The following is a 12,511-nucleotide window of genomic DNA, read 5'->3' on the forward strand; positions in this document are numbered from 1 at the left end:
TTTGATGAAACACTGATTCTCTTGAAATCCCTTCAAAGAATAGCGAATGCTTACTTCCTCTCGAAGTGGGACTTAGATAGAATCATCTCCCGAAGATCCTTATGAACACGTTCCCAATAGACACTACCTGTTTACAAAGGACTAGATAGATATACACATGTACACTCAGCACTCTCACAAAGACTATGCTAATCTTAAAAATGAATTGTTTGATAGCAATTCTTTTATGTTGGTCAAGTTTATGTTCGGGGCCATATGTGTTTTTAGTGCCTGAAAGGCCTGTTCACACTCATCTGTCCATTCAAATTTCTTATTGCCTCTTAGTAGATTGAAAAATGGAACACACTTGTCTGTCGATTTCGAAATGAATCTACTGAGAGCAGCAATCCTCCCGATCAGGCTTTGGACATCTTTAATCTTTACTGGCGATTTCATTTCGATCAGGGCTTTAATCTTCTCGGGATTGGCTTCAATTCCTCTTGAGTTAACTATAAATCCCAAGAACTTCCTTGATCCTACTCCGAAGGAGCATTTAAGGGGATTTAACTTCATCCTATATTTATTCAGGACGTTGAAGCATTCCTACAAATCCCTTATATGCCCTTCTGCTTTCTCCGACTTGACCAGCATGTCGTCGACATAGACCTCCATGTTTGTGCCGATTAGCTCCTTGAACATGTTGTTGACGAGTCTCTGGTAAGTCGCACCAGCGTTTTCAAACCGAAGGGCATCACCTTGTAACAGTAGAGCCCTGTATTGGTTCGAAAGCTAATGTGATCCTCATCAGGGGGATGCATACTAATTTGATTATACCCGGAGTATGCATCCATGAATGAGAAAATCTCATGCCCGACAGTGGCATCGACCAGCTGGTCGATCCTCGGGAGTGGGAAACAATCTTTAGGGTAGGCTTTATTTAGGTCTGTAAAATCCACGCATGTACGCCACTTGCCATTCGGCTTGGGCACTAGTACGGGATTAGATACCCACGATGGATAAAATGCCACCTTGATGAACCCATTCTCCTTCAGCTTCTCGACTTCCTCTTTCAAGGCCTTTGATCTATCTTTGTCGAGCAGCCTTCTTTTTTGTTGCATTGGTGGAAAGCTTTTGTCGATGTTCAGGACATGGCTGATGACTACAGAATCTATCCCGACCATGTCTTTGTGCAACCAGGCAAAGACCTCCTAGTTCCTCCTTAAGAACTCCACCAGCACTTGTTCTGTTGTTGTCTCTAAGTTTTTATCGACTTTCACAACTCTGGTCGGATTTTCCTCATTGAGTCAGACCTCTTCAAGGTCCTCGATGGGCCCCACTTTTTCTTCAAAATCCCCAAAGCGAGGATCTAAGTCCCTATCCTCACTTTGGGCAACACCCTATTTGGTGAGATTATCACCCGAGTGGGCTTGAACATCAGTCGCCATTTGCAACTCCTTTCTGGTGACATCTCTCGATACACCCTTCTTTGCCTTGGTGATCGAGGTGTTGTATCATTCCCTCGCTTCCCTCTGGTTTCCCAACACGCATCCTACCCCTGCATCCGTTGGAAATTTCATAGTGAGTTGCCATATAGAGGTGACGACTCGTAGGTCGAACAAAATTGGCCTCCCTATCACAGCGTTGTACGCCGAATGACAATCAACTACTATAAAAGTAGTGAGTAATGTCCTATTAGCAGGTGCAGTGCCTGCTGTGACTGGGAGTCTAATCGACCCTGTTGGGGTGAGCCCCTCTCCGGAAAAACCTTAAATGGTTTGGTTACATGGCTTCAGGTCTTTCACGGACAACTTCATCCTTTCCAGCGAAGACTTATATAGGATGTTGATCGAAATTCCTGAATCGACCAACACCCTTTTCACCATCATGTTTGAGATCTGTACGTCCACGACCAGCGGATCGGAGTGTGGGAATCGCACGTGCTGGGCGTCGTCGTCAGAGAAGGTGATCAGTCCCTCCTTTGTTCGAGCCTTTTTTGGTGCTCAATCCTCAACACTCATCATCTCGATGTCCTGGTCGTGGCGCAGGGTTTGAGCATATTGTTCCCTCGCTTTCCCACTATCTCCTGCAAGATGTGGGCCTCTGCAGATGGTGAGTAGGGTACCGCCACAGGAGCTAGCTGTAAAGGTGGCGAGCATTGGCGTGCAGGTGTCGACTCGTTGCCACCTTGAGCCTCTCGCTGAGAACCTCCCGCGGCTCGCACAAATCTTCTTAAATGTCCCTGCCTTATCAAGAACTCAATTTTTTCCTTCAGCTGGTTGCATTCATTAGTGTCGTGCCTGTAATCGTTGTGAAAACAACAGAACTTCGTAGTATCTCGCTTGGAGATATCTTTCCTTATGGGAGCGGGTCGCTGTAGGGCACACTGGAGCTTGTAGCCTGATACACTTCTGCTCGAGATTCGACAAGGGCAGTGTAGTTGGTGAATCTCGGCTTGTAATGATTGCCCTTGGGGCGCTTACTCTCGGAGGTCGAGGGTTCATTATGCGCTCACTTTCCACCATTCTTACCATTGCCATTCCCGTTGCCTTTGCTGTTGCCATTGGGCTTCAACCCGTTGGCGGCTTTGGTGGGTTCTTCCTTGGGCCCCTTGTCTTTTGTTGGCAATTTCCCTTCGTTGGCAATCGCGTCCTCGAGCTTGATGTACCGATCAGCTCGATCTAAGAACTCCTGGGTACTTTTAACCCCATGCTTTCTGAGGCTACTCCAAAGGGGTGAATGATGCCTAACTCCTGCAGTTAGAGCCATCATCTTGCCTTCATCACCTACTGTTTTTGCTCCAGCTACTGCCCGCATAAAACGCTGGACATAGTCTTTCAATGATTCCCCTTCCTGCTGACGTATTTCGACTAGCTGGTTTGCCTCAGTAGGATGTACGCGACCCGCGTAGAACTGTCCGTAAAACTCCTTCACGAATATTTCCCAGGATACTATACTCGCAGGAGGGAACTTAAAGAACCACTCCTGGGCAGCATCAGAAAGTGTTGCTGGGAAGATCCTACAGCGAGCGTCTTCAGAGACTTTCTGAATATCCATTTGTATCTCAAACTTGTTGACATGAGATACTGGGTCTCCATACCCGTCGAAATTTGGTAGTGTTGGCATTTTGAACTTACTGGGGGTTTCAGCCACAGCAATCCTCTGTACGAAGGGGGTGCCTCTCCTTCGATCGTACTCAATGTGGGATGTTTGCCCCCCAACCAGCTGCTGCACCACCTGGTTCAGGGCATCGATTTGAGCCTGAACAACTTCTGGGATTGCTGGGGCCTCTGGTGCCGGGGGAATGTACTCATCGTGCCTTTCTCGGTGATCGTTAAGTATATCCCTCAAATCATCGTCTCTTCGCCGCTGCTCACTGGCTCCGAGCTGACTAAAGACGTTATTATGCCTGGGCTGCCCCCCAGCGTTATGACCCGCTGGTCGGTCTTCTCTAGGTGGGGGGCTCCTGCCTCCACCTCTTTCTTCATTCCTCCGACCAGCATTTCCTCTGCCAGAGTCGGCTTCATTGTAGCCGTGGCCATCTCTAAATCGTGGCTGGCTATGGTGCGACCGACTATTCACTCTGTTGCCTCCTTGGGCTGGCATTTTCCAAGCGTTAGGGGGAGGCCTGCGCTGGTCAGTGGGTCCCCGTGCATTGTTATGTCATGGGGGGCCCCTGACCGCAGAGCCTGTCTTAGAGTTCCTTCTATTGGCAGAAGGATGCTATCCCTTGCTCAGTGGATGTGGCTCTTCATCCCCTGGGCGTCTAGGGCTGCGGGGCTGTTGCCCGACCCTATTTTGCCTCGGGCACTGGGGATTGCCTCGACCAGCCTGAGACGGAGGCTGCTGCTCATCCTAAGCCATAGGTGGCTGCTCCGGGCTCTGAGGGCTTACTGGCTGGAGCGGATGACTAGGATTGGGACCTCTTTGAGGTGGCCCGTTTGGTGGCTGATCTGGCTAGGAGGCTAGCGTAGCCTGATTCCTAGCAGGTTGGATGGCTGCTTCAAGGGCGGCCATGGCATCCCCTTGTCGACAGTCCATTTCAGCCTGCCTCTCGCTCAGCTCTTAACGCTGGCGTTCTATTTCCCTTTGCTACGACGCCGTTATCTCGGTAGCGCTCTCTTGATTAGCCTTCAGATTGGCCAACTCATCCTGCAACACCCCCAGTGTTGCCTTTAGGGTCTCAGAATCTAACTCCTCCTCATCAAACTCCAAATGCGGTTCATCCTCAGCCACATTTGGGGGAGGAGGCTGGGATAATGGAGCGCCATCGGCCTGTCCGGTCTTCTTGGATGTTTTTTCCATTAGATTCTTTCACAAGCTCTTAATGAAAGCACCAGAATGTTGACCCTCAAATTAGCCAACGACGCGGAGTCAAATAAACGACAAGAAAATAGCACGATGCTTGGAAATACAATCTAATGGAAAGTAAAGATAACCAAGAATTATAGTGGTTCAGCCACAAAGATTGGTAATGACCTACGTCTACTTGATACTATTATTAATGTTGAGCTCCAAAGGTGTGATCAAAGAACTAGGGTTCTTGAGTTTCACAAACTTTAGAAGGAGAAACAATACAGACGATGGATAATAGCAATACAATTTTCTTCATATCAGATCAAAAAAGAGGATTCGGAAAAAAGATCCCCCCTTGAGATATTTCTTGTATATTTATAGGCTCAAGGAGGGTTACATGAGTCAATTAATCATATCTTTCCTTAATAAACGGATATTCAGGTTATAATGAAGAGATATTCTCGGATAGCATTACAACTATACAAATTTATACATAAATAAACGGAGTATACGACCAGGCTGGTCGTATATAAAACTTGAACCCCGCATATGGAAGTATCTCTGGTTGATAGGCGAGCAGCATCTCTGCCACGTGTAGGCCACGTGCTGAAAATTCTTGCCACGTCATCCACAGCTGTTTTTTTGGATAAACAGTAGTATTTATTCATAGAGTTGTAATTTAAATTTTCTAGGTTTGGCGATAGGTTTTGAATAGGATATCGAGAATTTGTGTATTGCATTGATAACCATAAGTCCCTAGTTTGAAGAAACATTATCACGCCTCTTGATTAGATAAGATTACTTTGAACTACAGATTTGGGTAGTCCTATTTATAAGGACAATTCTGCTAAATTTTTTAAAATATATTTAATACATAAGAAATTTCAATATTTCAAATAATTACTTAGGTGAACTTCACTTGTTTAGTTGTATGAACACTTTAGATGTTTATGTGGTACTTAACTTTTATTTCTGTATGAATATGTTTATATATATATGTACATCACGTTTATATAGTTTGTGAATTTATTTTATTTTAAGTTTATTGGAATGTTCAAATATATTTATTAATATTAAAATACTTGCAAATTATAATTAAAAAATTAATTATGAAAATATTTTATAAAAACCAAAATAATAATAAAAATAAAAATATTATTTTTAGAAAAAAATACATTTAACCTCAATTATTATGTAAAAACTGAAGTTAAATGGTACCATTTTCACTTCAGTTATTATGTAAAAACTGAAGTTAAAGGGTATCCTTTAACTTTGGTTATTATGTAAAAACCGAAGTTAAAGGGCTTTAACATCGGTTTTTACATAATAATCGAAGTTAAAATGTACATTTTAACTTCGGTTTTTACATAATAACCGAAGTTAAATGGTACCCTTTAACTTCGGTTTTTAAATACTTTTAACTTCGCTCAGATTAACTTCAGTAAATATCTCTGCGAGATCCGAAGAATAACAAGCGAAAAAACTGAAGTTAAAGCCTATTTTTGTAGTTGAGTAGAAGAAACTAACTTAGAACAAAAAAGAGGTCAAAGGATGAGACGAGAGAAAATAATAGACAAGGTACAACGTGTAAAGTAGGGTGGAAATTAATGGAACTAATACTACTTTGATGATATTATTTTGTCTATTGAGAAGAAATTCATTATAGTCTCAAAAGAAAAATCAAAACGTGTAAACTAAGTTGGAATAATTGGCTCACTATGTTTAATCGATCGAAGACTAGATAATGAATGAGAAAGTGAATCCTTTAACTCAGCCATATAACTTATAAGATTTTTCAACATTATATATAAAGTATAATTATTTATTATCGAAGTCAGTGGAACTATTTTTGTTCAAAAGTCAGGCATATCACACATACACGTACAGCCGACGTTAATAGTTTATCTTTTTTTGTCCATTTCTTTTACAAAATTTGACTTAAAACTATAACCTTTTATGCCTTCTTATTTATTCATTTATTTAAATGAAGAAAAAACAACATGACAAATATTGACAATTTTAACGTTAGTAATTTTTTTTAACTTTCAAATCAAATGGCCAATATTTTAAATGGTGCAAGGGAGCACTATATATATTAAAATATTGTGTAAAATTTAACACTATATTTGCCACATACATTAATTAGAGATGATCTTATTAACGGTTAATATGCTAGTAAATTTTAATTAAAACTAGTTTTTTTTTATATTAAAAGATTTATACTAGTATTAATTGTTCATCTTTTTTTTAAAAAAAGAAGAAGAAGAAGAAGAAATTGTTGATTCATGCCTAATTAATAATGATAATAATTGGCATATTATGGTGTGAGTAGTGCCTATATATTGAGAAGAAAAGTCATTAATTGATCACTTTCCCATAAGATAAGGTGATCTCACTAGATGTGTCATTAATTGATGGAGGTCCTTCACATATTTATCAAGAGTGACATTCTATTGGGGAGAACAAAAACAAGAAGAAAGATCAAACAAAAACTGGCCAAAACGTATTATCACTATTTTGACTAGTTTCAAACTTTTAATGAAGAAAACTTGTGGTTCGAATTCTATTATATATAGGTGATAAAGTCATTGATTTTTGTTTATATATCTTCCTACATGTGGTCTATGTATAATTAATGTTGGGGTGATGACTTTGTTGTGAGAGTATCTATTGAGAAGAAAAGTCTTTGAATCTCATTAATTAGTGATAGGTAGATGTATTTATCAAAAAAAAAAAAAAAAGATTGATTTGATAGTAGAGACAAAGTAGGAAAATAATACATAACCAAACGTGTAAAGTAGGGTAGAATAATACTTAACTTCTAAATTATCCACATATATCACTACTTTTCTAATATTATTGTATCAATCTCTACAGCCATTTGTGATTGTAAATCTTTATAATATATATGATTATGTATAATTTATCAAAGGCATGTTTGAATGTTATTGTATAACTAATCAATGATCCAAAAATACTAATGCCAATTTTGCGCAAACCATTCATAACATTTAAAAGGTCTAAAAAATACGGATATAAAAAAAAATCTGTCGTAATGTGTGCACACACTAAACACATTTACACAACATATTATACAATAGAGCATAAGCACCCCCAATGATCATTCAGACTCCTAGGATACCTGGCCATTTATCTCTTCACTAATTCTCAAGGTCGCAAACCGTATTAAAATTTTCTATTTAAAGAGCTGATTCTCCTTGTTCATAAGGATCTTCTGGAGATTATTCTATCTAATAAGTCTCACTTCAGGAGGAAGTGAGCACTCGCTATTCTTTGAAGGGATTTCAAGAGAATCTGTGTTTCATCAAAACCAGATTTGTACTGAAGAGTACATCAAAGATTAAGGCAATAGTTTCAGAGGGAGTCTTACATTGTTTAAGTCAATGCTTTTATACACATTATTTCTTTACTAATTGGTTTATTCGCTGAGCGTGACTCCATGGATGTAGGTTATCTGAAAGGATTTTTGAACCACGTAAAAATTCTCGGGTGTTGATTTTTACCTGTTTTTCTATTTCTGTTGTAACAGTTGCATAAGTAGTGTTAACAAAACTGACATATGTTGAAACAACTTAATCAGTATTCCGCATTTAATTGAGCTATTTATTTTAAATCACTTGGTAATATTAAAATACAGAATTTCAATTGGTACCATAACGGGTCACTAAACTCTTAGTGCGATCTTGTATTTTTTTTTTTTCTGTTTGTCTTGTGCCTTGTGAAATATCTTTCTTTTCAGAAGGTGGTTCAATAACACGTCCTCCCTTGTTGAATAACTCTAACTATTCTTATTGGAAAGTTAGAATGAAAGATTTCGTCAAATCATTTGATGAAAATGCATGGAGATCAATCTTAACTGGTTGGACACCACCTACTGAATCTGATGATCTGACAAAGGTAAAATTTGAAATCAACTAACTCTGCCCAATTTTTTTGGATTTATTAATTGAACATGTTTTATATATGTAGTATTTATTCATAGAGTTGTAATTTAAATTTTCTAGGTTTGGCGATATGTTTTGAATAGGATATCGAGAATTTGTGTATTGCGTTGATAATCATAAGTCCCTAGTTTGAAGTAACATTATCACGCCTCTTGATTAGATAAGATTACTTTGAACTACAGATTTGAGTAGTCCTATTTATAAGGACAATTCTGCTAAATTTTTTAAAATATATTTAATACATAAGAAATTTCAAAATTTTAAATAATTACTTAGGTGAACTTCACTTGTTTAGTTGTATGAACACTTTAGATGTTTATGTGGTACTTAGCTTTTATTTCTATATGAATATGTTTATATATATATATATGTACATCACGTTTATATAGTTTGTGAATTTGTTTTATTTTAAGTTTATTGGAATGTTCAAATATATTTATTAATATTAAAATAATTGCAAATTAGAATTAAAAAATTAATTATGAAAATATTTTATAAAAACCAAAATAATAATAAAAATAAAAATATTTTTTTTAGAAAAAAAGACATTTAACCTTAGTTATTATGTAAAAATTGAAGTTAAATGGTACCATTTTAACTTCAGTTATTATGTAAAAACTGAAGTTAAAGGGTACCCTTTAACTTTGGTTATTATGTAAAAACCGAAGTTAAAGGGCTTTAACATCGGTTTTTTTAACTTCGGTTTTTACATAATAATCGAAGTTAAAATGTACATTTTAACTTCGGTTTTTACATAATAACCGAATTTAAATGGTACCCTTTAACTTCGGTTTTTAAATACTTTTAACTTCGCTTGGATTAACTTCAGTTAATATCTGCGTGAGATCCGAAGAATAACAAGCAAAAAAACTGAAGTTAAAGCCTATTTTTGTAGTTGAGTAGAAGAAACTAACTTAGAACAAAAAAGAGGTCAAAGGATGAGACGAGAGAAAATAATAGATAAGGTACAACGTGTAAAGTAGGGTGGAAATTAATGGAACTAATACTAATTTGATTATATTATTTTGTCTATTGAGAAGAAATTCATTATAGTCTCAAAAGAAAAATCACAACGTGTAAACTAAGTTGGAATAATTGGCTCACTATGTTTAATCGATCGAAGACTAGATAATGAATGAGAAAGTGAATCCTTTAACTAAGTCATATAACTTATAAGATTTTTCAACATTATATATAAAGTAGAATTATTTATTATCGAAGTCAGTGGAACTATTTTTGTTCAAAAGTCAGGCATATCACACATACACGTACAGCCGACGTTAATAGTTTATCTTTTTTTGTCCATTTCTTTTACAAAATTTGACTTAAAACTATAACCTTTTATGCCTTCTTATTTATTCATTTATTTAAATGAAGAAAAAATAACATGACAAATATTGACAATTTTAACGTTAGTAATTTTTTTAACTTTCAAATCAAATGGCCAATATTTTAAATGGTGCAAGGGAGCACTATATATATTAAAATATTGTGTAAAATTTAACACTATATTTGCCACATACATTAATTAGAGATGATCTTATTAACGGTTAATATGCTGGTAAATTTTAATTAAAACTAGTTTTTTTTTTATATTAAAAGATTTATACTATTATTAATTGTTCATCTTTTTTTTTTAAAAAAAGAAGAAGAAGAAGAAGTAATTGTTGATTCATGCCTAATTAATAATGATAATAATTGGCATATTATGGTGTGAGTAGTGCCTATATATTGAGAAGAAAAGTCATTAATTGATCACTTTCCCATAAGATAAGGTGATCTCACTAGATGTGTAATTAATTGATGGAGGTCCTTCACATATTTATCAAGAGTGACATTCTATTGGGGAGAACAAAAACAAGAAGAAAGATCAAACAAAAACTGGCCAAAACGTGTTATTACTATTTTGACTAGTTTCAAACTTTTAATGAAGAAAACTTGTGGTTCGAATTCTATTATATCACTACAACAAATTCTATTATTAGCGGCGGGGGACTCCGCCGCTAATAAATGCCACATCTGCCGCTAATACACTTTAGCGGCGGGCCTCCGCCGCTAATACCCCGCGCCTAAAAAAGTGTCACTAATAATGATTATTAGCGGCGGACTGACGCACCCGCCGCTAATAATCAATTATTAGCGGCGGACATTAGCGGCGATACCCGCCGCTAATAACTATGTCTGATGCATTAGTATTAGCCGCGGGGTCCGCCGCTATTATTGTATTTATAATTTTTTTTAAATGAAATTTTAAATAAATTAATATTTATTAAATTTAATTATTTTTAAAAATAATTTATAATATAATTTAATAAAAATAAACATTTAATTAATTTTAACATAACTAACATTAAAATTAATATAAATAGTTTTAATATTTATCAACCTAGTAAATATCACTATAGTCATTAAAAATAAATAAAGTATTAATTCAGTCCAAATATATAAACTAGTAACTAAAGAAATTCGTTAAGATTAATATTGAAATTGTCCTCATCTTCAACATTTTGGTCTGGCTGTGACGATGGCGGTGGCTGTGGCGGCGGTGGCGGTGGCGGTGAAGGAATATATGGTGGTTGTGATGATCGTCCGAGCGTGAGGTCCCCAAACAGATCTCGAGGCTGTGGCTGTGGCGGAGGCTGCATCGATCCTCCTGGAAAATCGGTAAAACTAAAATATTGTGGAGGAGACTGAGAATGGGGTCCAAATATGTATTGGTTTTGATACTGAGGAGGTTGTTGCGACGACATATGTGGCGGATACATTGGATGAGGCTGGTACAGCTGCTGCGGCGGATACTGTGAAGGAGGCTGGAACTGCTGCTGTGAAGGAGTCTGATACTGCTGTGAAGGAGGCTGATACTGCTGTGAAGGAGGCTGATACTGCTGTGACGGAGACTGAGAAGACGAAGCACCTTCGGATTGTGGTGGCAAATGCCTCTGCAGAAAACTGTCAAACATTGGGTTATACAGTTTACTGGGATGCACAGTTGTCGAAGTCTCAAACGTCTCACGAATTGCCTTCACCAGCAAAGCCATAACTCTCATATCTTCATTAGGCGAAGCAGCAGTATTTGCTTGGGACTGACTTTGATCTGTAGAGCTAGAGGATGTCTTTTTTGCCTTCCCTTTCGCCCTATAACCCACTCCTCTTTGGTAGTCAGATCTCTCCCCGAGTACTTTACTTAGTATCTCGTATTGATCGACCAGGGACAAATCAACACTAGATACATTTAGAGATGCCTCACTCTGCTGTTGACTTTGCCTCTCATTCTGTGACCTCTCAACCTCAGCCGCCATTTTTTCCTGTATAAAGATAACATTATAAACAAAAATTAGAAACATTATAAACATTATAAACATTAGAAACAAGAAAACAATAATATTCACTTACATAATCTTGTTGAGCTGCCTCATTGACAAAAGATTTTGTCGATTTTCTCATATGAGCATCCCTCCAAGTATCAACAACATGCGCATTCGGGTTCTCCTATACAAATGTAAACAAAATGTTTCAGAATGTGTTATTTTATAAAATTAAATTAACATCTTCACTTACATATTCGTGATGCTTAGCTGCCAACGACTTTGTGCCTTGTGTTGTTACATACTTCATTTGTCTTCTGTTTGCTTGATTTTTAGCGGAACGAGCCAAAAATCTTTCGCTCAAAAACATTTCACAAATAAGCTTCCAAGCCTCCTTAGTGCAATGGTTAGGTGGCTTAGAGAGGACATTCTCCAAATCTTCTGGTCCAGCATAATGATTTTTGAAGTGTCTATGTCTATAGTTCTTTCTCTCGCGATATCTTTCCCCCATCTCCTTGTTGAGAGTTGCCAGAACTGACTCACGTTGTGGATGACCGTCTATATTATAGTAATACTGCATTAGGAAAAAAAATATTAGATAACTTGTAAATAATGGAATTAAATAATGAAAAGTACAAGATTTGTAATTTTTTTACCCTCATACGATCAAGCACTTGATCCTTAAACTGTTGAGGTACATCAGCAAAATCCAAATAATGCCCCGGACACAACATGGAAACTAGAGTTCCCAACATGCGAATAAAAGCTTGATCCTCCTGCCCAACCACTTTGTTGGTCACAGGATCAAGCTCTAGATCCAATGGTTTCCCAGCTTTTTTCCTTCGTTCTTCAAGAACATTATTACTAGCAGGGCCACGACCTTTTCTTGTCGTCGACGGGGCTTTAAAATTTATTAACAATAATCAGTATTAGTATTGATGTTATATTTATCTAACAATATAATTTCTA

General features: G+C 37.3%; 1 protein-coding gene across 1 annotated transcript; it reads right to left on the reverse strand.

The window, feature by feature from the left end:
- Positions 1–10,693: 10,693 nt before the first annotated feature.
- On the reverse strand, positions 10,694–12,423 carry LOC133831841 (uncharacterized). The gene is made up of 4 exons (XM_062262252.1): positions 12,199–12,423; positions 11,796–12,116; positions 11,631–11,726; positions 10,694–11,542 (listed from the first exon to the last, which is right to left on the reverse strand). The coding sequence occupies exons 1-4, from the start codon at positions 12,295–12,297 to the stop codon at positions 10,694–10,696; spliced, it is 1,365 nt and encodes a 454-aa protein (XP_062118236.1). The 5' UTR covers positions 12,298–12,423.
- Positions 12,424–12,511: the final 88 nt, after the last annotated feature.

This window comes from Humulus lupulus, chromosome 4 (assembly GCF_963169125.1).
Source record: "Humulus lupulus chromosome 4, drHumLupu1.1, whole genome shotgun sequence".
Taxonomy (NCBI): Eukaryota; Viridiplantae; Streptophyta; class Magnoliopsida; order Rosales; family Cannabaceae; genus Humulus; species Humulus lupulus.